Below are 26,019 nucleotides of genomic sequence, written 5' to 3'. Positions count from 1 at the left end.
ATAGCTAGATTTCATATTTCATACCTAAAGAGCAGAACTATAAAAAATAAGTAATGTTTTAAGCCTACCAGAACACAGAGATGATGTTAATTGATAAAGGACAAGACAGAAGTGGTCATAGGTACCTATTTTTGGAATCAGTAGTTTCCTTAAAATACGTTATTAAGTCCATGGCAGAAAAAAAGAAAAAGATGGCATTCGATGGATCCTATGATAATTCAAACCTCTCATTATTGGGCTCAGATGCACTTCTGTGGTGTTTTGGGGATGGTCTATCTTACTTATTTGGCCATAAAGAGCCTAATTTTTCAGTTTCCTTTTTTAGGATTGTCTTCCCTATATGATTTTCCTTCAGGTCAGAAATGATGCTTTCCCCTTCCACGTGGGCATTCAAGAAGATAACCAATCAGCCTGAGAGCAATTCTCACTGCCTACTAATGAGTTAGCTCTGTGATATTACTAACCCCCTTAGTTACTGATGAAAACTTCCTGTGCCAGAAGGAACCTAGGCAGGCTGTTTATCAAAAGTTCTTGAAAATGGTAATGTCAAAGTGAAATTATTCTCATCAAAGTAGAATGTGATTTTTAATACAAGATAGATAGGATGAGTTTTCAAGCTATGAATAGTAGCTGTAGAAGCTGACCATTAAAGAGGTTGTATTGTGTTTTGTTTTTGTTTTTTGCTGTTTTTTGTTTTCTTTAAAGTTTTTATTTATTTATTTAGGTGATCTCTACACCCAGTGTAGGGCTCCAACTCAGAACCCTGAGATAAAGAGTTTCATGCTCTTCAGACTGAGCCAGATAGGCACCCCAAAGAGGTTTTATTTGGATACAACACAGATAAGACATGTGTTCCAAATATAACTATGACTACTATGACCTTTACTGATTATAATTCCTTCTATCAAAAATATGACACTAATATGATTATTTAATGTATTATTACTATTAATATAATTGTTGTTAAACAATATCTTGTTCTTAAGGCTGCTGCTCTTCCTGCTGTTACTACCATTTATTATTTATTATGGACAAGGCAGTATTCCAAGCCCTTCACGTGCGTAACATATATTTATTCAATCTTCTCAATAACTTTACGAGGTAGGCATTATTTTAATTCTCACTCATCTTACAGATGAGGAAATTGGGACATGGAATGGCAGAGTAACTTGCCCTGTAGCATACAGTGGAATTTGGCCCTTTGTTTTCTAAATAAATAAAACAAACAAACAAAAATTGCAATCTTCACTGGTGCAAGTCATTTTGAATAAAACGTTTCAGAGTAAGGAACAAAGATTTTTATGGTATGTAAAACAGGGCTATTTCTGGCACTGATATCAGTACTAATTGTAATAATTATAGTAGCCAACACTCTTTGAGCACTTTATGTCCCAGGCCATCGACTTAGGTTTGTTTCAGCCCTTTTTTGTTTTGTTTGATTGCTTGTTTGTTATTTTTTTAAAGAGATAGTTCCAACTATTATTCCTGTGTTATAGGTGACATTGAGGCAGAGTAGTACTTTATGCAAGGTCACATAGCACATTGAGTAAGAAATGTGATAATATAGTTATTGGTCTGGTTTGCTGATGTGATATTCAAAAGAAATTCTGTTAAGCATTTTAAAAAGTATCTAGTGTTTTTATCTCCTAAAGCATGGCTATTAACCAACCACTGCCTTCCAAAGACTGGCTGGAACAGGAGAGAGATACGGTTACCTTGCTCTTGTACTTCTGATGCCCAAGCCGGAACTTCACATAGGGGTCACTCAACCCATTTGAATCCATTGCCTTGAGATCTCGTCCCTCAATCAATGTGATGCTGACTATTCCTCTCCAAAGATGTGATTTTCTGTGTACGTCTGATAGACGTAAACTTTGGGTCTGAAACTTTGGGTAAAGGAAAACAGAGTTAGCTTATTGAGTTTTAACCCCAAATACCTTATCTGGCATTACCCTTTCTCCTGTTACAAGTTTTTGAAAATAAAAATGGTAGGTAGTTACAATTTAAGAAAATAAACATAATTGACAGATTATTATTAATTACAGAATTGTTAATGAATGTGAAATTATCCTTTTATGATAAATTTAAGGTTGTTGTATGAGAAGTGAATGCTCAAAATAAGGGCTAATATTCCAACTCTTTAAATTACATGATGTAGATACTTCAAGAATATCAGAATATTTGCCTCTGTGTCAAATATGCCAGTGTCAAAAAACTATTAGGAATACCAAAGGCCTCATCCACACTGTGATATTTAATTTTTAATTAGTTATGATTTTTAAAAATCTTTCATGTTACAAGTTGGTTTTTAAGATTAGTTATAAGTTCTATTCAATTAAAAACCTTCTTTATTGCTATGTTAGGAGATAGCTGAGAGAACTCACTAGAGAACTACTTAAAGTACCACAGACCAGAAAACAAAATCAACATGCCCATCGGAGTTGTCTGGTTTATGCTGAAACTTGCATCAAAATTTTTTAAATTACGTATGTGATTTTCATTGGTGGGTGTGTTACTGAGTTTCTCATTCTAGTACTTGAACATTGTCTTTAATGATTTTATTATGCCCAATGCTAAATCACAATATTCAAACAAGCAAATGAAATAAAAAATTTTAACATTAGGAAGCCTACAAAAAACAGCTCTATAATCTCTTTGAACTAAACAGCACATACAAATCCAAGTAGCTAAAATGTTAAAATCTTTTCCATTTGGATTCAGAACCAAGCAGTACTATAAAAACTGCTATATCTTTCATATTGCCAAGCATGTTTTCTTCACTTACAGTCATTTCATGAAGAAATTTAACATGTCTCTCAACCTCAAAGTACTCCACTTCTAAATTATAGATTAACTCTACTTTCAGTCTAATTCCGTCTGTTACCATTATAAAGTTATAGCCTATTTTGTATATCTCCCTCTCCCACCTTGAATCCTACTTTTTCTTTTCCATACCACACTAATGTGATAGCCATTTTTATCTGTCATTATTAAAAGTAATACATTTTAGGGGCCCTTGGGTGGCTCAGTAGGTTAAGTGTCAGACTTTGGCTTAGGTGTTGATCTCACAGTTCGTGAGTTTGAGCCCTGCTTCGGGTTCTGTGCTGACAGCTCAGAGCCTGGAGCCTGCTTCTGATTCTGTATCTACCTCTCTATCTGTCCCTCCCCAGCTGTACTCTGTCTGTCTCTCTCTCAAAAAATAAATAATCATTAAAAAATTTTAAAATGTTATACATGTCAGGGTGTTTTATTAGCAAAATGAGAACTATGCTCCTCAAAAACCAATATTTTTAATATTTGAACATTTTAATGGAAATCTCTCTAAATCACATTGCCTATTTCCCTGCCTCGGTGGCCAGCAAATTTTGCAGGACATTACTTTGTGACTTTGCCTTATTAATATTAACACAGGACTGTGCCTGCACACTGCACACCTTTGTGAACTCCACGGGTGGAGTTCAAGAGTGTTCTGAGGTGCCATGGAGTTTCACAGGCCACCTGTAACTTCCCCAGGACTCCACAGTCTGCTTCAGCTAGAGTCCCACTGCTCTCGTCTGTTTTACACATTGGGTTTCTACTCTGGACTGTGTTTGGATAAGGATTTCCCCGATTAAACAAATTTTTTGTACCAAGTGACCTTGAAGGGGTTCTAAGATTTCATGCTACTTATTAATATATAATTCAGCAAGAGATAACAGTGTATTTTTATTTATCTATTTTGTCTATCTATCTATCTATCTATCTATCTATCTACCTATCTATCCATCTATCATCTATCTATCTATAGATATGGATCTATCTATCCATCCATCCATTCATCCACCCACCACTGCTGCTATTGAGATGGCCTCTCACTGAAGACTAGTCTAGAGAAACAAGTTCTAAACTCTGGGTCTGGAAGTTTTTTTAAGGAATAGGAGTGGCAAAGAAGGAAAGAAGAAAAACGAATTTGTGATAAGAAGAAATAATTATCTTGGTGAAGACCAAGGAGTTAGTAACAACCCATTTACATAGAGCTTAAAATAGAATTTAAAAGTGTACATGTATACATTTTATCACTTCATTTCCACTAAAACCATGTGAAGTAGGAAGGCAAGGCTTGCTGTTTCCATTTTAATGATGAAGAATTTGAGGATCAGTGTGGTTTGGGCTAATAAATGTTGGATGTGTGACTAAAACCCAGTATTTCTGACCTTCATTCCTGGGCTTCTCCCAATATTGGTCTTTAGGGTAGAGACTCTCTCCTAGGTTTAAAAGTAATCATGATTTAAGTATAATATTTCTAAAGGGTATTCTCCAGGTAAGTGAGTCATTATATTTGAAATGACATTCCAGTCTAGCTTTTCCTTCATGGTTAGTATGTGAAATCACCTTCTACTTTTCTATTATATGAGCATCTGTATTCTTTACTATTACATGAGCGTATGTATTAATTCTTACAATATTTCAGCTTGTTGATGGATATACTCAATAACATTTTCTATGCACTCTAGAAGTAGAAGTCAGACTCTGCACTCAAATTATATGTGGGTACAATCTAGGCTATACAGCATCTTCCATTAGCAATGCTAGTTTCTCGAATGGTACCATGTCTGAAACTCTTACTTGCGTGTCCCTCCTTTCATTTCTCACATGAGAACAAGAACTTTACTTAACAGGGTGGGAAGGAGAAAGAATACTCCATGGGATCTTTCATGCTTTCACAGAAATAAAATGAAGTTCATGGCGGCTTTACCTACTGCCATTAGTTACAAAATGCTTTTCTATAGCCTGGAAGAACATTCCTAAAATGACCTGGAAAGCTAAGGGAGAGGAGAAGGGGGCATATTTCTTCACACAAACAGGGTTAATAAATGTGAGAATTAAGTTGATATGCATGAAAGGTTAAAAGGAAAAAGGGGAGGAGGTCCCAAAGACATACTAACCAGGTATCATTTTAAAAGGACTTTTTCCTTCTCCAAAAATTTCTTTTATCAAAAATGGTGCTCTTCTAAAAAGAAGCTCCATAATTCATTTGTGATTTGATTAACTGCATAGTCATGAAATAGAAAAATATTTAGTGTAAGTGTGAAGAATAGGAACTTGAAGTAAAATTATAAGGCAAAGAGGGAAGATATAAACTTATACCACCAGTAGTAGGAAAGACATTTATTTTTTTATTTAAAAAAAATTTTTTTAATGTTCATTTATTTTTGAGAGAGAGAGATAGACAGAGTGTGAGCAGAGGAGGGGCAGACAGAGAGGGAGACACAGAATCTGAAGCAGGCTCCAGGCTCTGAGCTTCTAGCTTCTAGCTTCTAGCTTCTAGCTTCTAGCACAGAGCCCGATGCGGGGCTTGAACTCACAAACTGTGAGATCATGACCTGAGCCGAAGTCGGACACTTAACCGACTGAGCCACCAAGGTGCCCCGGAAAGACAATGATTTAACATAAGTACCCATTTGCATCTTTCTGGCAATTCCTGACAATGTGACTTGGGCATGTTGCTCCCTCTCTGGGCCCCACTTTTTTTTTTTACCTATGGTTCTCCCGACTCTAGAGCTCCACATGTACTAAGACCGCTATTCTGCGTGTGTGGTGCTGGAGGGGGGGAAGTAAGGGGAGTTAGAGGTGTCTGTGTGTGTAGGGGCTCCTGAAAAGAAAACAGTATATTCCATAAACAAAAAAGATTTAACCTGCTTAAGATAGCCATTTATAACTTTTATTACTTTTTTAAATCAAAATTTCAAGGAGCTTGTGGATGAGATGGTGACAAATGGAATTCCACAGGGGAAGAAAAAAGAAACTGAAAACCACTAGCTTTAATGCTCTTTAAGGTACTTTCTGAGTCACCTGCTGCTCTGTTTAAAGTTTCTTTCCTCTGTATAGTTAAGTTCTCAAAGTGTGGTCCACAGACCAATGGCATCAGTGTCACCTGAAAAGTGGCTAGAAATTCACATTTTTTAGCTCCAGCCCAGACCAAGAAAATTGGCTCTGGATTACCCAGACCTCACTCAAGGTCATTATGATACATGCTCAAGTGTACAAACCCCTGCTTTAAAAGTTCTAAGGGTTGTGTGCACTGGCCTTCTCCTATGTTCTAATTACTATTATTAATCACTACAGTTGTGAACATTATCCACTCTCTGGCATGGATACCATTTATGCTAATTAAAGTCGTTTAGTCCTGCTTCTAAATTTACTGATTAGGAAAGCAGATTGGTTTGGATAGTTGGAAAATTTAAAGAGAGAAGTAGGAGCCTACTGCAAACTTGTGTTAAGTTTATAATTTTCCTCCTTTAATTTTTTTTCTCCTAGGCTGTACTTAAATAATATATATTGACGGAAGTATTGATAATTAGTCAACCAAAAATTACTTATTGAGCACCTAAGTGGCAAGGAGTGTTAAATCCAAGACATCCCTCAATAAAACGAACATATTAGAGCTGGGATTTAGTTATCTCAGGGAATGTTTTCAACCACGTCTGTGTTGAAACAGAATTCTGTTTGAGGAGGGAGAGAAAAGGGAGGGAAGAATAAATAGGAAAACGAACTTAGTTTCAAAGCAAAGAACCAACATTGCAAAAGGAAGAAAGAATCTTTGAACTTTTAAACAGGTAATTTCCCAATTTTAGTGGTGAATTTGTTGAAATTAGTGGGCCTGACCCTCCTGAACATGATTCGGTTCTTATGGTGCAGAGCTACGCATGTATTTCCAACATGTGCCCCGTATGATTCTCACACGCACTGAAGTTTGAGGTCATTCGCATAAGGAATATTCATCCAAGTTCAGATTTAATAAAGAAAATGAACACACCAGGTAACAATATCAATTTCCAATTCTGAGGCAATTAGTCAATGACATATATCTTTAGTAAGATTTTAGAACGGGTGAGCTAGCATTTTAAGAAGTGTATTAGTTTATGTGTTATTCCTTGAAAAGGAATTCAAGAATTCAATTCCTTTTCCTATGTATAAAAGAGGTTAGGCTAGGGAATAGGTTTTCAGAACAGTAAGTCAGCCAGGAGAGTTCACAGCTCATGCAAGCTCAGAAGAAATAAACAAACTGAATGACTGAACTTACTTGTGCATTTTGGTAATAAGTACTCTGAAGCTCTGCTCTGCAGAAGCCCAGGACAGGAAAAGCAGGCCTGCCGCACGTCTGGATGGAGATGAACGATCAGAGCTGTACGGGAAAGCCTTGTGCCTCTATCAACACCTCATTTCAATTAGAGTTCAGCATTACTCTTCAAAGAAACATTATTTGGAAAAGAATATGTATTTGCCCCCCAAGTCACTGTCGGAAAACGTCTTCTAGCACAATGAAGATCAATGCCAATGGAATAATATAATTTTCAGCCACTGTTTTCTTTAGTGGCATAATGCAATGGTCAAGAAAATAAAGGACAGAGATTAAATGGTGATGGATCCTGCTTCAGTGGTTTCAGCTTTTTGTTAATGGGTGTCGCAGTGAAAAGAACCATAGCAAGAGAAATCATGGAAAGTCTGCTGCTTCAGAATATTTTGGAGACTGTTTCCAACATCAAAAAAGTGATAAGGCCCCAGAAGAGTGTTTCATGGACAGGCAACAACTATGATATGCTAACTACATCCCACATGCGAATCTTTTGCAATGATTAGAGAGATCTCTAAAGCAACCGAGAAATTTTACCCCACATAATTTGCCCCATTTTCTCTTTGTTGCCCCGTGCCTAAGAAAGCAATCATAAAGTCCCTGTATTACCAAGACCAAGAGCATCGAGGTATGGATTAAGAAAGACACAGCTGAGCAAGAAATACTAGAAGGAAACTATCATGATAAGCTGAAAGTTTGTATGCAATGACGAGAGCACCTGGACAGTCTTCAAACAATAGTATTATCATGAGATGAGAACATCAACAGGGAGGGTGAGATTTGGCCCATGTGAAAGGTTAGATCATACACAAAGAAATAAGCATGTTTTGAGCAACTATTAGGCACTGGGGTTTTCATACTCCAGCATCTTTCATGACAAATATTGTTAAGGTAAAGAAACTGAGGCACAGAGTTGATAAATACTCTACTCAAAGCCAAATGATTACAGATTGGCAAGACTGAGATTTGAATCTGGGTTTCTGATACCTAATTGACGGTTTTCTGCACTATTTCTCATGCTTTGGACAAAGCTTAAGAAGTTCATAATACAAAGAAAAAAAGGGGGGAATGTGTATAGGATTTGTTGAAATACTTTGACTCTTGTTTAGACAAAATATATCCATGGGTATAGATTACTGAGAAAGGCTAATCAGGGACTTAGAGGAAGTAAAAGTGGGCAGGTGGTGATAACTCTAGCATATATTGTTCAGTAAAGTATATGAGAGTTAACTGTGTTCCATAATGAATTATAGTCTAACATTTATTAATAAGGTGGTGAAATTGTAGAATCTCACAAATAAACTGAGAACACTTCTGTACTTCAATTCTGGCTATTAAAGTTTCTTAATTCAATTCCTTGAAAAACTGGATCACTAACAGAAGGAGGTATCCTATTATTCTAGATCCTGATTAAAAAACAGATCAAAACAAACAAAAAAATCTCTCTAGATTTAACATATGGCTATAACAACCCACACGGTCATATTAATCTTCTCCCTGATATATGCAAATAATCCCTGGCTTTTGCTATCTTGGATTTCATTACCTGTGTACAACCTAATCCTTCCAAATGAGCCCCAGACCCTGTGAAATGAGTGAAAGACATCACTGTGTCTTTACAATAGCTGTGTGTGGAGTCAGCTCACCTCTATTTTCAGCACAGAGGTGCACATGCTTTTATTTAATCAAATGATCCACGAGACACTACAAAGGAGAGATAATGACAGCCTAGAATGACTGTTTTGTGCTGCAAAGCCTGGAGTGTGGAGCAATTATTAGCTCAATCCCAGGCACAGGCATGTTCTATCTTTTCCTTTGCCTGCTGAGTTGATTCCAGTGAATTACACCTAGGTGATGAAGTCCAACAAGCAGATTTGTTCTACAGTCCATCTGTCTGCTCAAAGCAGGATTGCCTTTACAGAAAACCTTCCCAGGGCTTTGTCCAGCCTAGTTTAAAGTGTCTCATGTAATAATAAAGCTTCGATCCCTTTTTTCTTAGAAGATGATTCACGGCACTATAATCCTTAGAGAAATTCTCCTGGTTTTTATCCTTCAACTTTCTTTCCTATTTCTGTTGCTTCTTGATATAACTTACGGTGTCAGGAAGGTATTTATGTTTACTTCAGATGCTTTAACTACTGTCTCAAAGCTTAACTGTAGCCAAACAAAAGTTCTCAAGCTTTTACAATGTTTGCTCAAAATATATACTCATAGAAAATCATTACATATGCTGTAATCTTGTTGGCTAAAGTTGGCTTGTTGCTAACGTAATGTATTCGTTTCCACCAATAATGTAAAAAAAATAATGAGTCCTGGGTTTGACTTACACTTTTTCTTTGGGGACTTTTAATTAAATGTTATAAATATATTTTTTCTGAAGGTCTTACTTTCATACCTGAAGATATAAATAATACCTGCACTTTTCTTGGTTATATGTCATATATGGTTGAGTTGTTAAGAATGCAAACACTTCAGCACAGGATAACTTCTTGTGTGATAAAACCAATACTTCTCTTTGGCCTTCAGGGTCTTCCTTCAACCACACTTTGATTTGACCCTACTGTAAGATGGTGCTCTGACATAATTCCTAATTGTTCTGTATTCTATGCATTCTTTTTGGCCCATTTCATATTACAAGCCATTTCTCCATTTTTCTATATGAGGTATCTTGGTATAGCCCAGCCATTCTCTACTTAAACAATCTTAACATTTCTCTTTAATTCACTACAGCATTCTCATAATCTGGTTTGTTCAATTAACTCTCAGTCATGGAAATCTAAATGTCCAGTCAATGGAGTTAATTGGGAAAAACTTAAATGTACTAAATATTTGAAGCAACAGCACCAAGTTATCATCCTTTATTGAGAAGTTAAAATCTTTAATGAAATTCTGACTTAGAGTAATCCAAATGGCTTCATATAATATTTGTTGCTTTTATGAAAAGTATGGTAATCACTATATATCCATTGCTTAATGTTTTGTGTTGTAAGATATCATGTCTTGATGAATTATAAATATTATGCCTTTGGAAAATCAGACTATTTCTGTACCACTTCGGTCTTTTCTTTCTATTATTTTGCTCTCAAGGAAATTAAGATCTAGCAAGTAACCATGACATTTATTAAGTAAGTTCTTGCCAGGATTTAGTTTCACTCAATGTAATTCAGTTGCTGTCTCCTGGATACATGTATTGATCCTTATAAAGAAGCTGATAAAAGCTCATAAACACACATATACGCCTCATGTAAGATTCTATCTGAACTATTTAGGTCTTCTGCATATCTGAAAATGTCTATGGAGAAACTCCTTTGCTACACATCTCTTCTAAAAGCTAATAAACATAAAAAAATCACAATACAAATATTACCTGGGCAAGGAGCAATTAGGTCAGTTATCGGAGTGACTTTTAAACATGAATATGAAAAATCATACTTATCCAAAGTAGACTTGATCAGTGATTTGCTGATTTTATAAGATGGGACCTCAAACATAGCAACATCACAGCCCTCAACACATCCATCTATCAGTGGGTTAATGAGCTGTGGGGGAGAAGGGTTACATAATGCAAGAAAAATTTGAAAGGGGGTCAGTGAAGAAAAATTAAAGGAAGGCTTTATTTTTACATCCTATCTGTATTCATTATTGACCCCCAAAGGAACTTAGTTGCTTTAAACAATTATTTCTGTGATATTCAGAGAAAGAAAAATATTGGTCCTGGTTGATCCTACCATTTTCAGGGATGTCAGGTCAATGGCATCACTTCTCTGGGCCTTAGTTTCCTTAGTGATAAAACAAATGACCGCTAAATGTTCTGCTTTTATGACTCACTTGGTTAGTTACTCAACATACGCTCGGAAGAAAAGATATTAGATTATGTACCTCAAATACAAAAAAAGCTATCTTTTAAATTTTTTTTTTTTTCAACGTTTTTTTTTTTTTTATTTATTTTTGGGACAGAGAGAGACAGAGCATGAACGGGGGAGGGGCAGAGAGAGAGGGAGACACAGAATTGGAAACAGGCTCCAGGCTCCGAGCCATCAGCCCAGAGCCTGACGCGGGGCTCGAACTCACGGACCGCGAGATCGTGACCTGGCTGAAGTCGGACGCTTAACCGACTGCGCCACCCAGGCGCCCCAAAAGCTATCTTTTAAATTTGCATATTTCTTATTCTAAAATAAGACAGTTAAAGAAATTGAGAAAGGTTAATAAAGAATATTTAAGGGTGAACACAACCAAATGGAAAGTACTGGTACATGCAATACTAATTTGGAAGTAGCAAAGATTGTGAAAGAATCATTTGAAAGGGAAGGCCTTAAAACTTATTTCTTATGCAATTGATCCTGGTAGCAAGGTTTCATTCATAAAGATCGGTTTGCATGTTTGCTGCATATAGAACAAACTCAACAGAGAACACTCCTGAATTCTGCTCTCTTGGCAAAGAAGTATACTGTATGAATACAGAGGCTGCATTTTTGCCAAAAGCCAAATTCCATTTAAGGTGATATAACAATTCAAAAGCAGTCACTGTGTTCATGGATAATGCGTGAACATACAAGAGAAATTATTATTATTTTAGCAAGGACACTGAATAGCAATAGTGGAGGTAGCCGTCAGTAGACTGAAAGGAAATGAAGATGCTATAATAATTAAAATAAGCTCACACCAATAACAGTGTGTGTGGAGGGAGCAATGGATGAAGAGATGTGGTTTACGCTGGCTCATTGGTCAAGTCAAGGCATGACTTAATTTAGGGTATGCCAGTCTGCTTAAAAGACACTGCAACAAACCTTACAGTTCTAAAGGGGAAGGATAGTTTTCAGTCATGAGCAGTTGAAGAGCCAAGGAAAGAAAATGGTAAAGCCTTACGAGTGTAGCATTTTCATTGCAATATCTATCGCTAGGTAATCATGTACCAAGTGTGAATTTTCAAAGAAAGAGGGAAACTCTTGGCAAAGTAATAAGTGCATTTGTAATAAATCGTGCTGTGCATAATGCAGAATTAGAGCAGAGAAAATAGGATGACAGAGCTCGTTATGTTTAAGTCATGAAAGAGTAAATAACATTAAATTGCAATGGCATTTAAAACAAATTCTCTGTGGAATTTTCACTTTTTTCTTTATTTAAATCAACAGCAGAGTTGCTGTTTTCTAATTCATAAGTTTTTTTTTCAAAGAAAGAACACTGATTATGTAGTACGTATATAGTATAAGATCACTGTAATAGAAGTAAATTTTTCCCAAACAGATGGAGCAGATTTTACAAGAAGGGAAAAAAGAAACTTAACGGACTCTCTAGATAGCACCATTATATTCCTGGAAGGCCTGTGGGCCTCTAGCTGTTAAGAATTTGGGATAAACTTAGTCCCACAAGCAACTGACTTCAAAGCAACATATTAAATACATGAAGTTCTTAGTTTATACAAATTAAGAAATGCAAGAGTCACTCGAATGACTTGGAATAAAAGTTAATAAAGAAGGCAATGGAATACATTTTTCTGAGACCCATTTTAAAAATGAATTTCCTAATTCACACTTAACTTTCAAAAATCACTATTCAGAACCAAAATCAAAAATATTAATATAAAGGATTTCGACATTACCCTCCAAAAGAAAGACTTCACAGAGAAATAAGATCCAACCACTTCATTTTCTGAAAGATCCTAAAAACAAACAAATATTTAGCTAAATTTTGAGGTGTTTTTGAGAATACTTAATTAGCCCAATGAAACCAAAATAAATAAAACCCCAAAGTTATATGTCCTATGACACTTTCGATGTTTATAAACTGTTAGTTTTCTTTCCTTGAGTAAATTAAAGTTTTTCTCTTATTCATATCTAATATCAATGGCGGTAAGTTTAGAAAGGATTATTTCTGTAATTTTTAAAGAATCTACTTACCTCTTTATTTTAAATTGTTGATTATTATATCTCAAAGTATAACACTTTATTTTAGAAAATAGAACTGTTCAAAAGTACTTTAAGATTTTGAAATAAGTCATATAATATCTGTGCCTTTTAACAAAACAATTTAACACCATAGACCCACAGAGCATTTTTAAAGAATAATAGTAGCAATTTTAGTCATAATCATGTACCTACTCAAATTTAGTTTAATCCCTATTAAAAACGTCCTAGTTTTATGATATAATATAGAACATAGATAATACAAGTTAGTTAACTTGGGCCTTACAAAAATAATTTAATAAAATGAATACTGAGAAGAGTAGCAATATCCTAACAAAACATCACGTTGGGTATTTTATTACTTAATCCTCAGACATTTATAGAGTAAAACCAGTTCAACTTCAGGAAATCAAATCATTGTTGGTCACTTTTAAGGAGAACATTTGCATTACATGCATCTTTTAAATTGGTATGTTTTGCATCCTGTTTCTGGGTGTCAGTTATGGTAAAATTGTGGGAATCTGAGGACCTGTATCGGGCAGCATCAACCTCTGACATTGTGATGAATCAGAAGAAGTTTTGTAACTTACTTGATTCCTCCATAACTTTGTGTTAGCGACTAAGACAGTGGCCCAGCACCTCACATGATGCCTATTGCATAGTAGGTACTCAATAAATAATTTGTGGATTGTTAGTTACTGGGCGTTTCCACTGGTTAGGTATAGATATTCCTTCCAAAAATGATACCAAAAATCATATCAGAAAATAATAGTGAGCTAACATGTTTAGGGTGTACAGCAAGTTGTATAATTTAAATTTAGAACTAGAATTACATTAAGGATAATTTATATAATCTGTTTTGTTTGTTTGTTTGTTTCTTTGTTTACACAAAATCTATTTCTTACTGAAATGACTTTCACTTTCCCAAGTTACCTGCACAGGATTTGGTCAGGTAGCATGGCTAATGTCAGAGGTTACTAGGAAGAACTCTTGAGTTTAAGACCTTGTTTTATCATCACTACAGAGTTATAATTCAATTACATGTACAGCTATGGTTCTCATCTGTCACTCGTAGCACGCTGTCACATCAGTATCTCAAAAAAAAAAAAAAAACACGCAACAAACAACAAGTCCTGAAAAAACACATTTACCTTTGGACATTGGGGCATGAATGTTACAAGGAATGACTGTAGTCTTTTGATGCTGTACACTGTTTAACTACAAAGACCTTCTTCCAGATTTTACAAAATATGTGTGTTTCTTTTCTATTGCTAATTCTCTCCTTACTCTGATTCCCAATTCTTTAAAAAAAAATTTTTTTAATGTTTATTTATTTTTGAGACAGAGAGAGACAGAGCATGAATGGGGGAGGGGCAGAGAGAGAGGGAGACACAGAATGGGAAGCAGGCTCCAGGCTCTGAGCCATCAGCCCAGAGCCCGACGCGGGGCTCGAACTCACGGACCGTGAAATCATGACCTGAGCTGAAGTCGGATGCTTAACCGACTGAGCCACCCAGGCGCCCCTCCCAATTCTTTTTAAATTAAGCAGCATGTTTAGCAACATGTGGAAAATTTTAAAGTATCATATTAAAGGAACTGAAGTCTTGAAGTCTCCTTACACAAATAATTTCCCAAGAGCCAATAAGACAAGTAATACAACAGTGAGTTTTACCTTAACGTAAAATGCATTAAGGCAACTTAAATGGAGGTGAGAGTACTGGCTTTAGACTCAAGACAGTTACAACAAATAATATGACCATTAAACATTCCAAAGTATTGTTAATTCATTTAAAGTTCAAGTGGTCTAAGGTGACTAATGTTGAAACCACCAACTTCATACTTTTCATTCTTCCTCAGATGAATACCCTTTGAGGGTAATGAGATAATTATGTGACTGGTACGCAAAGAGATTGATGAATTTGTGTGTGGGGGGGAGGGGGAAGGGGAAATTTTAATGATCAGCATTTAGAACTTAGGTTTCTCTGTTAAAATTTAAGAAACAAAAATATTAGCCACATTTGGATCCACTGACGTGCTCAGGCTGTGCTTTTCATGCCATGTTTAATTACTTCTGTCATTATTCATCAACTAAAATTTATATTTCATTTTACAACCTACATTCTCATGTAAATTTAGGCCTTTATTTCAAATGGAACAACTTAATTTTCCTGTGGACCCTTATGTCATTTATTGCCTTGATGAATATAAAATCCACAGCAGATGAGGCGTGGCTTTCCTTTAGTGAGAGTTTCTAATAATAACAATAATAATAAGACACCTGGCATTATGATAAAGAGTTCTAAAAAAAAGTGATTTTTTGAGGGCAAGATTTCAATCATTATTGTAGATATTCAGTTATATTTCTGTCCCCATTGGAACAAGAATCTGATAAATGAATGAAAGGCCATTTTAAAAGTGCTAAAATTATAAATTAAGAGCAAAAGGAAACAGAACAAAGAACAGAGACATCAAATTGATAAAGGCAAATTATTGACGTTATCCTGAATAATGAATCGTTGAGTATTTATGCTGAGGTGTTGCATTTATCAAAGTAGCTAGACACATTGAGAATATCTTATTTAAATCTAGTTTTTGCCTCCAAAACACCAATACACACTAAGAAAGTTTATCTTCAAAGATCCAAAATCCTACTGTGAACCTAAAAAGTAACAAGATTGTAAATTTAAAAATATAGAAGATATATTTTTTCCCCAGAGAAATAAAACTAAAGGACAGTTGATTTCTTTCCTAACAAATGAACATGATGCTGTATTTAGTTCAGCCTCCTATTTAAATACATCATAAAAATCTTTAAAGACTTTGTCATTGGATGAACAAGGATTAGCCTTGAACTTCTGTTAATTGTGATATTTTTCATTAGCTTTAATGGGTACAGGCCTTTAAACATATTGTAGTTATCATAATTCAGCAATTCTTCAATACTCAAAAACTCACCACAGATTTGAAATTGGGAAGCCTGAGATTCAAACGTGAAGGTCAACCCAGGTAGCCTTCATATTACACAGAGTATTTTTAAGGTGCACAATTCCTTTTCTCAATACTCTCTAGGCATTTAAGAGGTTAGAAATAGATAAACCCATAAGTAAATAATTTTCGTAGCCTTTCCTGGTCTGACTGAAATCACTGTTTATCAAAGCTCTATAGCTCTTGGTTGCCCCCACCAAGTTGAATAGGTCTATTGATAGTTATGTAACTAAAAACAGGGACACGAAGTAAGTAGAAATTACAGTGAAGTTCTATTTTCCTGTTTTCTTGGTTACTCAAATAGGTGCTCATACCATTTATACTCATTAAACACCAATATGATTCCCTCTGCAACTCCAACTGTCCATTTAAATATTTCTGACGAGAGACAGACAATCTCAACTCCCCAGAGGACATGCCCTGTAACTGAAGGCTGGCTTTGCTTTGTCTTTTATTTTCCTAGAAATTTTAACTTAAATCTTTAATTTGTGCATTAGCGTGTATGTATACACACATGCATGCATGTGTATCTATTACTGTCAACCATGGCTTTGAAAGCAGAATCTTCACAAAATTATGATTTATTTTCATTGAGGATATTTAGGGAACTTTAAAACCAACATATCTCCTCCTAGTCACATTCAACTTAATATGCATATATACATGTGTGTATATACATATATATATATACACACACACATACATATATCACATGTATACATATATATGTTAGATATATCTGATGTACATCATATATACACATATATATATCTTTGAATTCAAAGGCCATATAATCTTGCAAACCAACAGTTAGCTCCATTATCCTGGAGCCACGTTGTATTAGTTCCCTCCCTTTGGTCAGTCTGGAGAGGATCTTGGGAAATTGTCAGCTCACTGGGGAACACATATTAGCAGTGTGCATGCCAATCAGTGACCCACAATTAAACATTTTACAGCCAGCGCACAGGCGTCAAGGCATTCGTCTTCTGCCTGAGATTACCTTTTGTCCTTTCACTTTGTGCCAAGTCATCCAGCTTTGCTCCCTCAAGGACCCACAACATTTTAAAAATTCAACAAGAGCGGTCAAATAAATGTAAAGCCACTGTTACAGCAAATCCCTGTAGTTATGAATTACAATATATAAAAATGTATGATATTTTATACCAATGGGAAAATATTGTCAAAACAGCAAGAAAAAAAATCATCTCTACATAAAATTTAACCATGGCTTCATGTAATTTGTGGGATAATAAAATATTTACTGCACTATGATATCTCTATTTTAGATAAACTTACTACAAATTTTGAGAGTTCAGTTGATCGAGGTAAAAATAGTCTTTTATATTAGAAATGCCCATGCTATTTGCCTTTTGTTCACCACTGCACTTGGGAATCTCAGAAGCCTTAATTATGAGGTTGACTTTATAGCATTCCCAGATAACACAGATTTGGTAGTATAAATAGTGGTAAGGACTTTTAAAAGAACATTGTATTTCCTTTGGAAACACGTAAGCATCTCATTTTTTCAAAAATTTATGCATAATAATTTTAAATGAGACACCAAAGAAAAGCCTTTTAGGTCCTCACGGGTGAGAGAGTCAATGACCAAGAAAGCTCGTGTGTTTTGCAGGTTTAAAAAAATCATCTATTTATTATCAGGATGTGAAGTCTTTGGAGAAAGAACCTAGTAACTGCTAAATAATGACTCCCCCCCCCCCCCCCCCCGCTATGTCGGACTGTGTGATATACCTAAAAATGTGTTAATCTGTTTCTCTAACGTTTCTTAAATTAAAGCACTAAGAGGTTTTCACTGATGCATTTTTAATGTGTCATCCAAGGTGTCAGGTTTAACTACGCCCTGCAGACTTAGAGTGGAAAGTGTTCTCTAGTTTAAATTAACAATATCCTTGCCAAAAGTCTTATTAGAAATTGCTTCATTCACCAGTGAATAAAGTGTTTTATAGTTCATTAAAATTATGCTAAGTGATTATAATAAAATCTTTATAAAAAAGATATATTACTAAAAAATAAGCCATCAAGTAACAGAAGATATGCTAATGAGACATGATCACAAAGTCCATATTATATTATTCAAAGGATTATCTCTTCTTAAAAGATTTCTAAACTGTTATTGTTGAGAATATGAATTGCAGTGTGTATATCTTTATATTATCAGAATGTTTATGTCTCGTGTAATTAAAGCGATTTATTGAAAGTACATAAATTTATTATCACACTTATCGATAAACTAATTCTTCTACATTAAAATACACACACACACACACACACACACATACACACAATGTAGGGTAAAATCATTTCTGCTTATTGTCGGTCTGACAGGCAATTATTTCATTATTTTTTTCTATTTTTTGTCTGACCCCACAAAATTTATTCACAAAACACATATACATCTTCTCTTCTGAGCTCATGAAATTTTCTTGCTGAATAATTTAACCTTAGAATAAATTATCAATGATAAGCTTCTTCTAAAGAATAAAATATTGCAATAATTCAAAGCATTACCATTTTTCTGCCAAAATGCATTTTGTCATGTAAGTATAACTCGTTGACCAGGATAATTATTCAGTTGCCCAAGTTTAGGGAGACACTGATCCCTTTCTTCTGAAAATAACATTTTTCTTTAACAGCTGAGTGTGAGGCAGGATTACAAATGTGCAAGATGGAAAGTATGCTTGTAGAAAACCGGAATGAGAGTTTTAAAAGATGTTATCATTCCCAGAAGAGGAGCTATGAAGAAATTCATAATTATTTCCTGGTTAACATACCGTTCAAATACAACATGTATCATTCTTGCTTGTCAGAGGCAAGTTTAGGTGTATTTATTTTCCTACTTGTTAGATGGTAACACAATTACTCTAAATTATATGGAAGTCAGTCCTGAACAGCAATTATAATTCCCTGCCCTCAAGTTGGCTATTCAGTTATTTTCAATAGTACATACAATTCCACATTATAAAAGTGCCACAAATAATATGATTTCCATTGAAAGAATCAATTATTGACAAGATGATGAACATGGTGAACCGATATTTAAGTAACAGGAAACCCTATGAGCTGATACACTTGCATACACGGGGGGCGGGGGGGGGGGGAATGTGCATATTTAAAACATAACTATGTCAATTTAGTTTTCCCTTTCCATGGTTACGTCACTTCTGAAAACAAAACAAAACAAAACAAACAAGAAGAGGAAGAAAAACTCCATACTAGAGAATGTCTAGCAACATTATCAGACTGTATTTAAGTCTTTGCCACAGAGTTCATAATTCTCAGATTTTATAATCACCGTTGGTACCCACACACAGACTGCACATAACAGTCCTGCTCCAGAGAAGCAGGAGACCTCATTCTCACAAGTCAAGATTCCAAAGAAAAAAATGACCTGTTCATATGAAAAATTCACCTTTGACTTTGAGCGAAGTTGTATCAAAGGTAAAATACCTGTATTTGACTGTAAGGCAAATAAATTATATCCTTTTACAAAAAACAGAAGAGGAAAAAAATCTTAGACACACGGTCTTGAAGGAGAAGATTGAAATAATTAGAAAAGGGTTACATTTCCACAAAACAGTAACATGATAATACATAAAGCTACATGGTACAGCCACTTATCCCTTAGTTTCCTGGGAAGCACAATTTGCTTGAACATCATTCTTCCTGCATTAATTCCTGAAGGAAGGAGCTGGGGACGCAGTTTCAGTGTGTGTGAAGGACCATGGATTGTGTGGTAAATGAAGTTACAAACTTTCCCTTGATTTTGAACTTAACACCTTGTTCTTATAACACTAATGTGGATGAATATGACAAATGTTTTAGGGGACAGTGATGATTGAATGAATTAACAGGAGTTCAGTATGTTCTCATAGAAAAAAAAGCAAATGAGTGAACTGATTTTCCTTTACTCAGCACTCAATATCCCCAATAAATTTTATAAAACGGAAAATCCCTTAGGCTAAAAACCCCAAAGCCATATTACTATTCGAACTAAAAATAATCTGCCAACTACCCCAATAAATGCAAAGCTAGACACGGGAAATTCTGTATCTTCAATGGCAAGCCAGAAAAATGACAAGCCAGTCTGAATGTACAAATGAATTATTAATAATAAATTAGAACTTTCAGAATTTTAGAAGTAACAATAGTGTTGAATAGATGTTTATTAGTCTTTTTTAATTTTTTGTAGACCAAAGTAAAAGATGCAGATTTATATTTACTTAATTATTCAAATTAAATTTAAATATATATTAAATTATTTAAAGAAGAATCTTTATATTTATTCTTTCTTTTATACTACAATAAATGCATCATTCTTGCTAATTAATACTAACTACTATATAATATCCTGCTCTAGCATTACACCTTAACTGCATCTGGAACAGGAAATATTGATATATATTAATGAATTACAACGTTTTTACCCAGCTGTGTCATAATGTAGACACAGAATAAGGAAAGCCAAATTACGCAACTTTCAAAAAATATATGTTTTTACAGAATACTAATTTTGAAGTATAATTACAAAAAATATGTAATACCAACATTAATAGTGCAAATATTTCTTTAAGACTTTTTGAAACTTTATTTTGGTCAATAAAAAACACAGTGAATACTAAGTCAGAAATATTCAGCAACTTTCTTTAGTAAATGGTTTTCACTTTATTAAAATATAATGGTGATTTTTAATGTAGCCCTGACCTTTTTGTGAGCCAAGTTATCTTTCTGTCATGAATACTATAAGAATTGAGAAGAAACTGTACAGTAAGAAGTACTTGTTATAGAAATTAATACATTACCATAAATACAAAAACCTTTTGATGTATTTTCTTAATTCACAGTAATAAAAATGACAAAATTAAAGACAAATTTAAGTAATAGCATGATTCAATCAGAATGAAAAAAAAAAAAAGATTGTCATGTTCCAGGGTCTAAAAAAATTACTCACACTTAAAAATGAGTGCTGACTTTTTAAATGGAAATTTGAACAAAGATCTTTAGAAATAAAATCCCTTTATTTCAAGGAGTAATGTCAGTTTCATCTTGATATTTATTTGTGTCCAAGAGTGGTACCACCACTCAACAAATACAGAGTTTAGTTTGTATCTTAGATACTTTACAAGTTATAAGAAGAGCAAGGACTTTGTAAGTTACAGGAACCATAAACTCTTCTCACTCCCAGGAGTCATTTATTTCTCGAAGTGAGAAGAGGCAATGATGGAAAACTCTTCTCATTACAGGCTCCACAGATGTAGCCAAGAGGAATTTTTGAGTTTAGAAAGCCTCACATTTAGTTTTCAGTGAACAAAGACAGTGAGTTACGTGGATCTTCCTTCTCTCTGGAGTGGTCCCTACCCTAACCCCATCATTTTATTCCTGATCGGGAGCAAAGACATTTTCTAGACCCTGTGGCACACACAACAGAAACCAGATGCTGAGAAGTGACCAGGCATTAGCAAGAGGATGATGTGGATGTGATTGATCAGTGTGATTTCTAGTTACTTAAAAAAAGCATCACGTGATTTACTTAAAGTTATGGGAAAAAAAGAACAAGGGTGATGAAATCCTGTAGTACAGTTTGAAGAGGTATGAGAGAGATTTGGAAATGCAGCTGATAGTTCTTCTCAACAAGAAAAGCTGAAAGATCACATGCTAAGCCATTACCTTACTTGATCTTTTCCAACTCTTCCTCATTAGCATTGTCTGTAAATGAAATAAAGCATTTTCATTATCTTATCACTCAAATACAGAATAGGGCAGCCAATTGTTTTCTAGAGGAAGCTTAACATTTAAACAGCAGTTTCCAGCAACCAGTATACAAGACAAAATTGTTTTCATCACGTACACACAGCTAGAAGAAGCACCTTTAACATTCAAGCAGTCTTTCTGGTGAGAGTTCATTTGCTTTATTCTTTTGTATAAAGAAATGAGACGGTACTTTTTAAATAGAATGGAAAATTTGAAATATCTTATTATTGGCTGGGAAAAAAAATATTGCATCTCATGATTGGCAACGGTTCCTTTTGGTGCTGGAGGCTGAGGATGTACTGACTCGACCAGGTAACTTGTCTCTTCAAACATGTTCAAAAGCCTGTTGCTTTGGTGGCATCTTAGAATTGTCTCTGCTTCCAATTAATCTTTCAAATGTGAAAATGCTTTCAAATGTGAAAAATACTACATTAGTAGATCTTCCTGCTAAATGTTTAGCCATAACATATCCTTTAAATTAGTTTTTTTTTTTTTTTGTCTGTGTGTGCCATAGTAAGAAGTATTTATGGCTACAAGTTTTATTTAAGGTTAATGGAAATTTGTAATGAGTGCCCAAGATCAGTGGTCTCTTAAATAAAGTAAGTCATAAAAATCCAAAGATATTTTATTTACTCCCCAGTTTTAAATTTTTCTCAGTTAACACTGTGGTATTAACTTCCTGATTAACCTCTTTACCCTCTCTTAGCTTTATCATTATCTTTAATGCTTATGAAGTGGAGAATAGGGAATATTTGGAGAAAGAATATACCTTTTGAAGTGCTTGTCATATTTGTATATTAAGGAGGCACACTGGTACCTTTAACAACTGTATCTCCTTCAGCAGAATTCACTATAAAGCAGGACCATTTCAAAAACCACTCATAAATCACAAAAATACAAAAGAAAATTTTAATAAAAGATTAAGTCATATAGAAGACAACCTTTGGCCTAAACCAAGACAATAGAATTATGTGAAGGTTCTAGGACAGGAAAAGAGAAAAACATGAAATTGTCAAAGATAAGGATTCATTTTTATTCTTTGTAGATAGTGCTTTTATAGGTTATATTTTCCCTATATATCCCCTGTGTTAAATATTGACCAAAATATGGAAGACTAGTGGATTTCCTAAGGTTACAATAATTCCCTATTTTATTTTGAATGGAGCCAGGAAACGGCAAAGCATTATTATCAAATACTATTATAGAAATATTTTATATGTTTTGTAAGTACTAACGTGCAATTTATTTTGAAGCAACAAAACCTACCATTGGGTTGTGGAGGTGTCCATACAGTGGCCATGTAATAAATGTTTGTTATTGATCTTAAGTGAGTTATTGTCATCATCATCATCATCATCATCATCACTCCCACCACCACCTCCACCACACCTTCTCCATCATCACTAAAAGGCAATTGGAAACCAAATACTTTTGTGGCATGCCATATTAACAAAACCTCCACCACTGGGAGTCAGACAATAAATCTTCAACTTTCTGAGAAAGCAGAGTTTCAGTGAACAGAGAATGATAATTCCTAGAGACACTGTTTTCAGTCAAATCAAGTGAGAATAATTAAGATAAATAAATAAATAAGCAAAATCTTGTAACTCATGGCCATTTATTATCATCACCTAGTTTCTAAGGATCTCCTAAAATTCCATTCTGTAAGAAATGGTATACTGTGAAAAAGGAGCTAAGAACAGGAGGAAGAATTGAATCTCAAGGCAACACTACTCAGTATTACACAGATTTACTACTGCTGCTCGAAACCACATCCCTTGACTCAGAGCCACGGCATAAAATAAATCCTCATGATGTAAAGCAAACTATAGGGTTTGTATTTTTTCTGTCTCTCAAAATTGGCTTTACAAATAGACTGCAAGGTATCGTTTTTCAGACTGGGACACTGATACAAACAAAAAGTTAACGATTTCCCAAAGTATAAATATGCAATATTTGGCAGTTGTGGGAACAAATTCATTATTTTCCTGATTTGGTTTCTAGAATTCTATTATTAGATCCAGTGACCCCCAAAATGTGCCTAGATTTTTAAAATTATTAATTAATTAATTCATCATGATAAGTGTACTCTTTAATCCCCATTCTTTATTTCATCCATCCCCTACCCACCTCCCCTCTGGTAACTATCAGTTTGTTCTCTACAGTTAAGAGTGTTTCTTGGTTTCTTTCTCTCTCTCTCTCTTTCTTTGCTCATTTGTGTTGTTTCTTAAATTTCCCATGTGAGTGAGGTCATGTGGTATTTACCTTTCTCTGACTGACTAGTTTTGCTCAGCATTATACTCTGTAGCCCTAACTGTGTTGTTACAAATGGCAAGATTTCATTCTTTTTTATGGTTGAGTAATATTCCATTGTGCATATATATACAATATCTTCTTTATCCATTCATCAATCAATGGACACTTGGGCTGCTTCCATAATTTGGCTATTGTAAATAAGGCTGCTGTAAACAAGGGGTTCACGTATCCCTTTGAATTAGTGCTTTTGTATTTTTTGGGTAAATATCCAGCAACATGATTACTGGATCATAGGGTAGTTCTATTTTTAACTTTTTCAGGAACCTCAAAACTGTTTTCCACGCAGTTCCCAACAGTGCAAGAGACTTCCTTTTTCTGCATATCCTCACCAATGCTTGTTTCTTGTGTTTTTGATTTTAGCCATTCTTACAGTTGTGAGGTGATATCTCATTATAGTTTTGATTTGTATTTCCCTGATGATGAGTGATGTTAGCATCTTTCCGTGTGTCTGTTGGCCATCTGTATGTCTTCTTTGGAGAAATGTCTGTTCATGTCTCCTGCCCATTTTTTAATTGGATTATTTCCTTTTTGGGTGTTGAGTTTTTTACATATTTTGGATACTAGCCCTTTATAGGATATGTCATTTTCAAATATCTTCTCTCATTCCATAGACTGTCTTTAGTTTTATTGTTTCCTTTGCTGTGCAGAAACTTTTTATTTTGATGTAGACCCAGTGGCTTATTTTTGCTTTTATTTCCCTTGGCTTGGGAGACATATCTAGAAAAATGTTGCTACGGCGGACATCAGAGCCATTACTGCCTATGCCCTCTTCAAGGATTTTTATGGTTTCAGGTCTCATATTTATATTTTAATCCATTTTGAGTTTATTTTGGTGTATGGTGAAATAAAATGGTCCCTGGATTTTAGAACAAAATTTCTGCTTCTTGAGCCAAGCCAACTGGATAAACAATGTGTTTAAGCATCCTACTCCTAAGTTTCTTTTTCTTTTTAGATATTTGGGTTAAGCTAGATTCAGTAAAGCTGAAAACAGGAGAAAAGTTTTAAAAAAGTGAATTTAACAAACATACTATTAAACTATGAGACATGTTAGAGAAGAAAGATTGGGGAATGTTAAAGATAGGAGATAAAGCAAATTATAGAAAAATAAGATTTATTTTTTGCTCTATGATCTTAAGCTGAGAAACATATGAATTTTGTTTTTGAATGCATCATTATCTAATATTATTATAGGATGATCAAAATTCTTCATTAACATCTCAACTTTCTTTGAAGCCAGTGAAAGAATTAAGTAACATAAAAATATGGCCTGTGATAGAGCTGCAGAACTGATTATGTTTTTATGAGATTCTACAATCTCAATCCATTTTTTGCTTTTATTTTTTGTTGTAGTGATATTTTTCAGGCAATTACATGGTTACCATAGATACAAAAAAAATTATCACAGAATAGCTAGACAATATAGTGTATACATCTTATAAAACATTAAATTTTTTATAAGTGTTTTTAAAAAAATGTTAGCTATGAAAATAATTCAGAAAAATTAGCAAAATAAACCATCATGAAAAAAAAATTTCAATTCACCAAAGAGTCAATTCATATGTTTCTTATAATCTTCTATTTTTTAGCTTTAGCCAAGCAATTTGTAGGTCTAGGAGTGTGTAACACAAATTCACTCACTTTTATTTCACAAATTCTCCAATGAAGAAAGCTGTGGATTGAACTCTGCTAGAAAAAGAGCCAGAAAGAACTCAAACACACTATCAGACCAAAATACCATATACAGGACACACATGTATGCGCTACAGACTTTCGTAGGCTCAAAAACAAGACATGCATTCGAAACAGAAATGACAGTTGTATCATGCAATTCATCAGCATGCCCCTGCCCCCCACGAAGATTTTGGTTTCTCATACACACAATGCTGGAAACTTAAAAAAAAAATGTATATAAATCTGTTCACATCTGATATTTTT

General features: G+C 34.5%; 1 protein-coding gene across 11 annotated transcripts in view; it reads right to left on the bottom strand.

The window, feature by feature from the left end:
- The window catches only part of MCTP1 (multiple C2 and transmembrane domain containing 1), a 530,890-nt gene that overhangs the window by 197,086 nt on the left and 307,785 nt on the right, over nt 1–26,019 (bottom strand). For 5 of the 11 annotated variants that reach the window (XM_019428810.2, XM_019428809.2, XM_019428806.2 and 2 more), the window contains exons 6-10: nt 25,723–25,770; nt 21,685–21,723; nt 12,714–12,773; nt 7,064–7,141; nt 1,716–1,886 (exon numbers count right to left, since the gene is read on the bottom strand). In XM_019428810.2, coding sequence (XP_019284355.1) covers nt 1,716–1,886; nt 7,064–7,141; nt 12,714–12,773; nt 21,685–21,723; nt 25,723–25,770 — 396 coding nt within the window. The remainder of the gene's footprint in view (nt 1–1,715; nt 1,887–7,063; nt 7,142–12,713; nt 12,774–21,684; nt 21,724–25,722; nt 25,771–26,019) is intronic. The other 6 variants (XM_053907193.1, XM_019428804.2, XM_019428800.2 and 3 more) reach the window with 5 other exon arrangements.

Source organism: Panthera pardus, unplaced genomic scaffold (assembly GCF_024362965.1).
Source record: "Panthera pardus isolate Hobbes unplaced genomic scaffold, ASM2436296v1 HiC_scaffold_2, whole genome shotgun sequence".
Lineage (NCBI taxonomy): Eukaryota > Metazoa > Chordata > Mammalia > Carnivora > Felidae > Panthera > Panthera pardus.
Note: the sequence above shows the minus strand (reverse complement) of the source record. Positions and strands in the feature narration are given on the sequence as shown.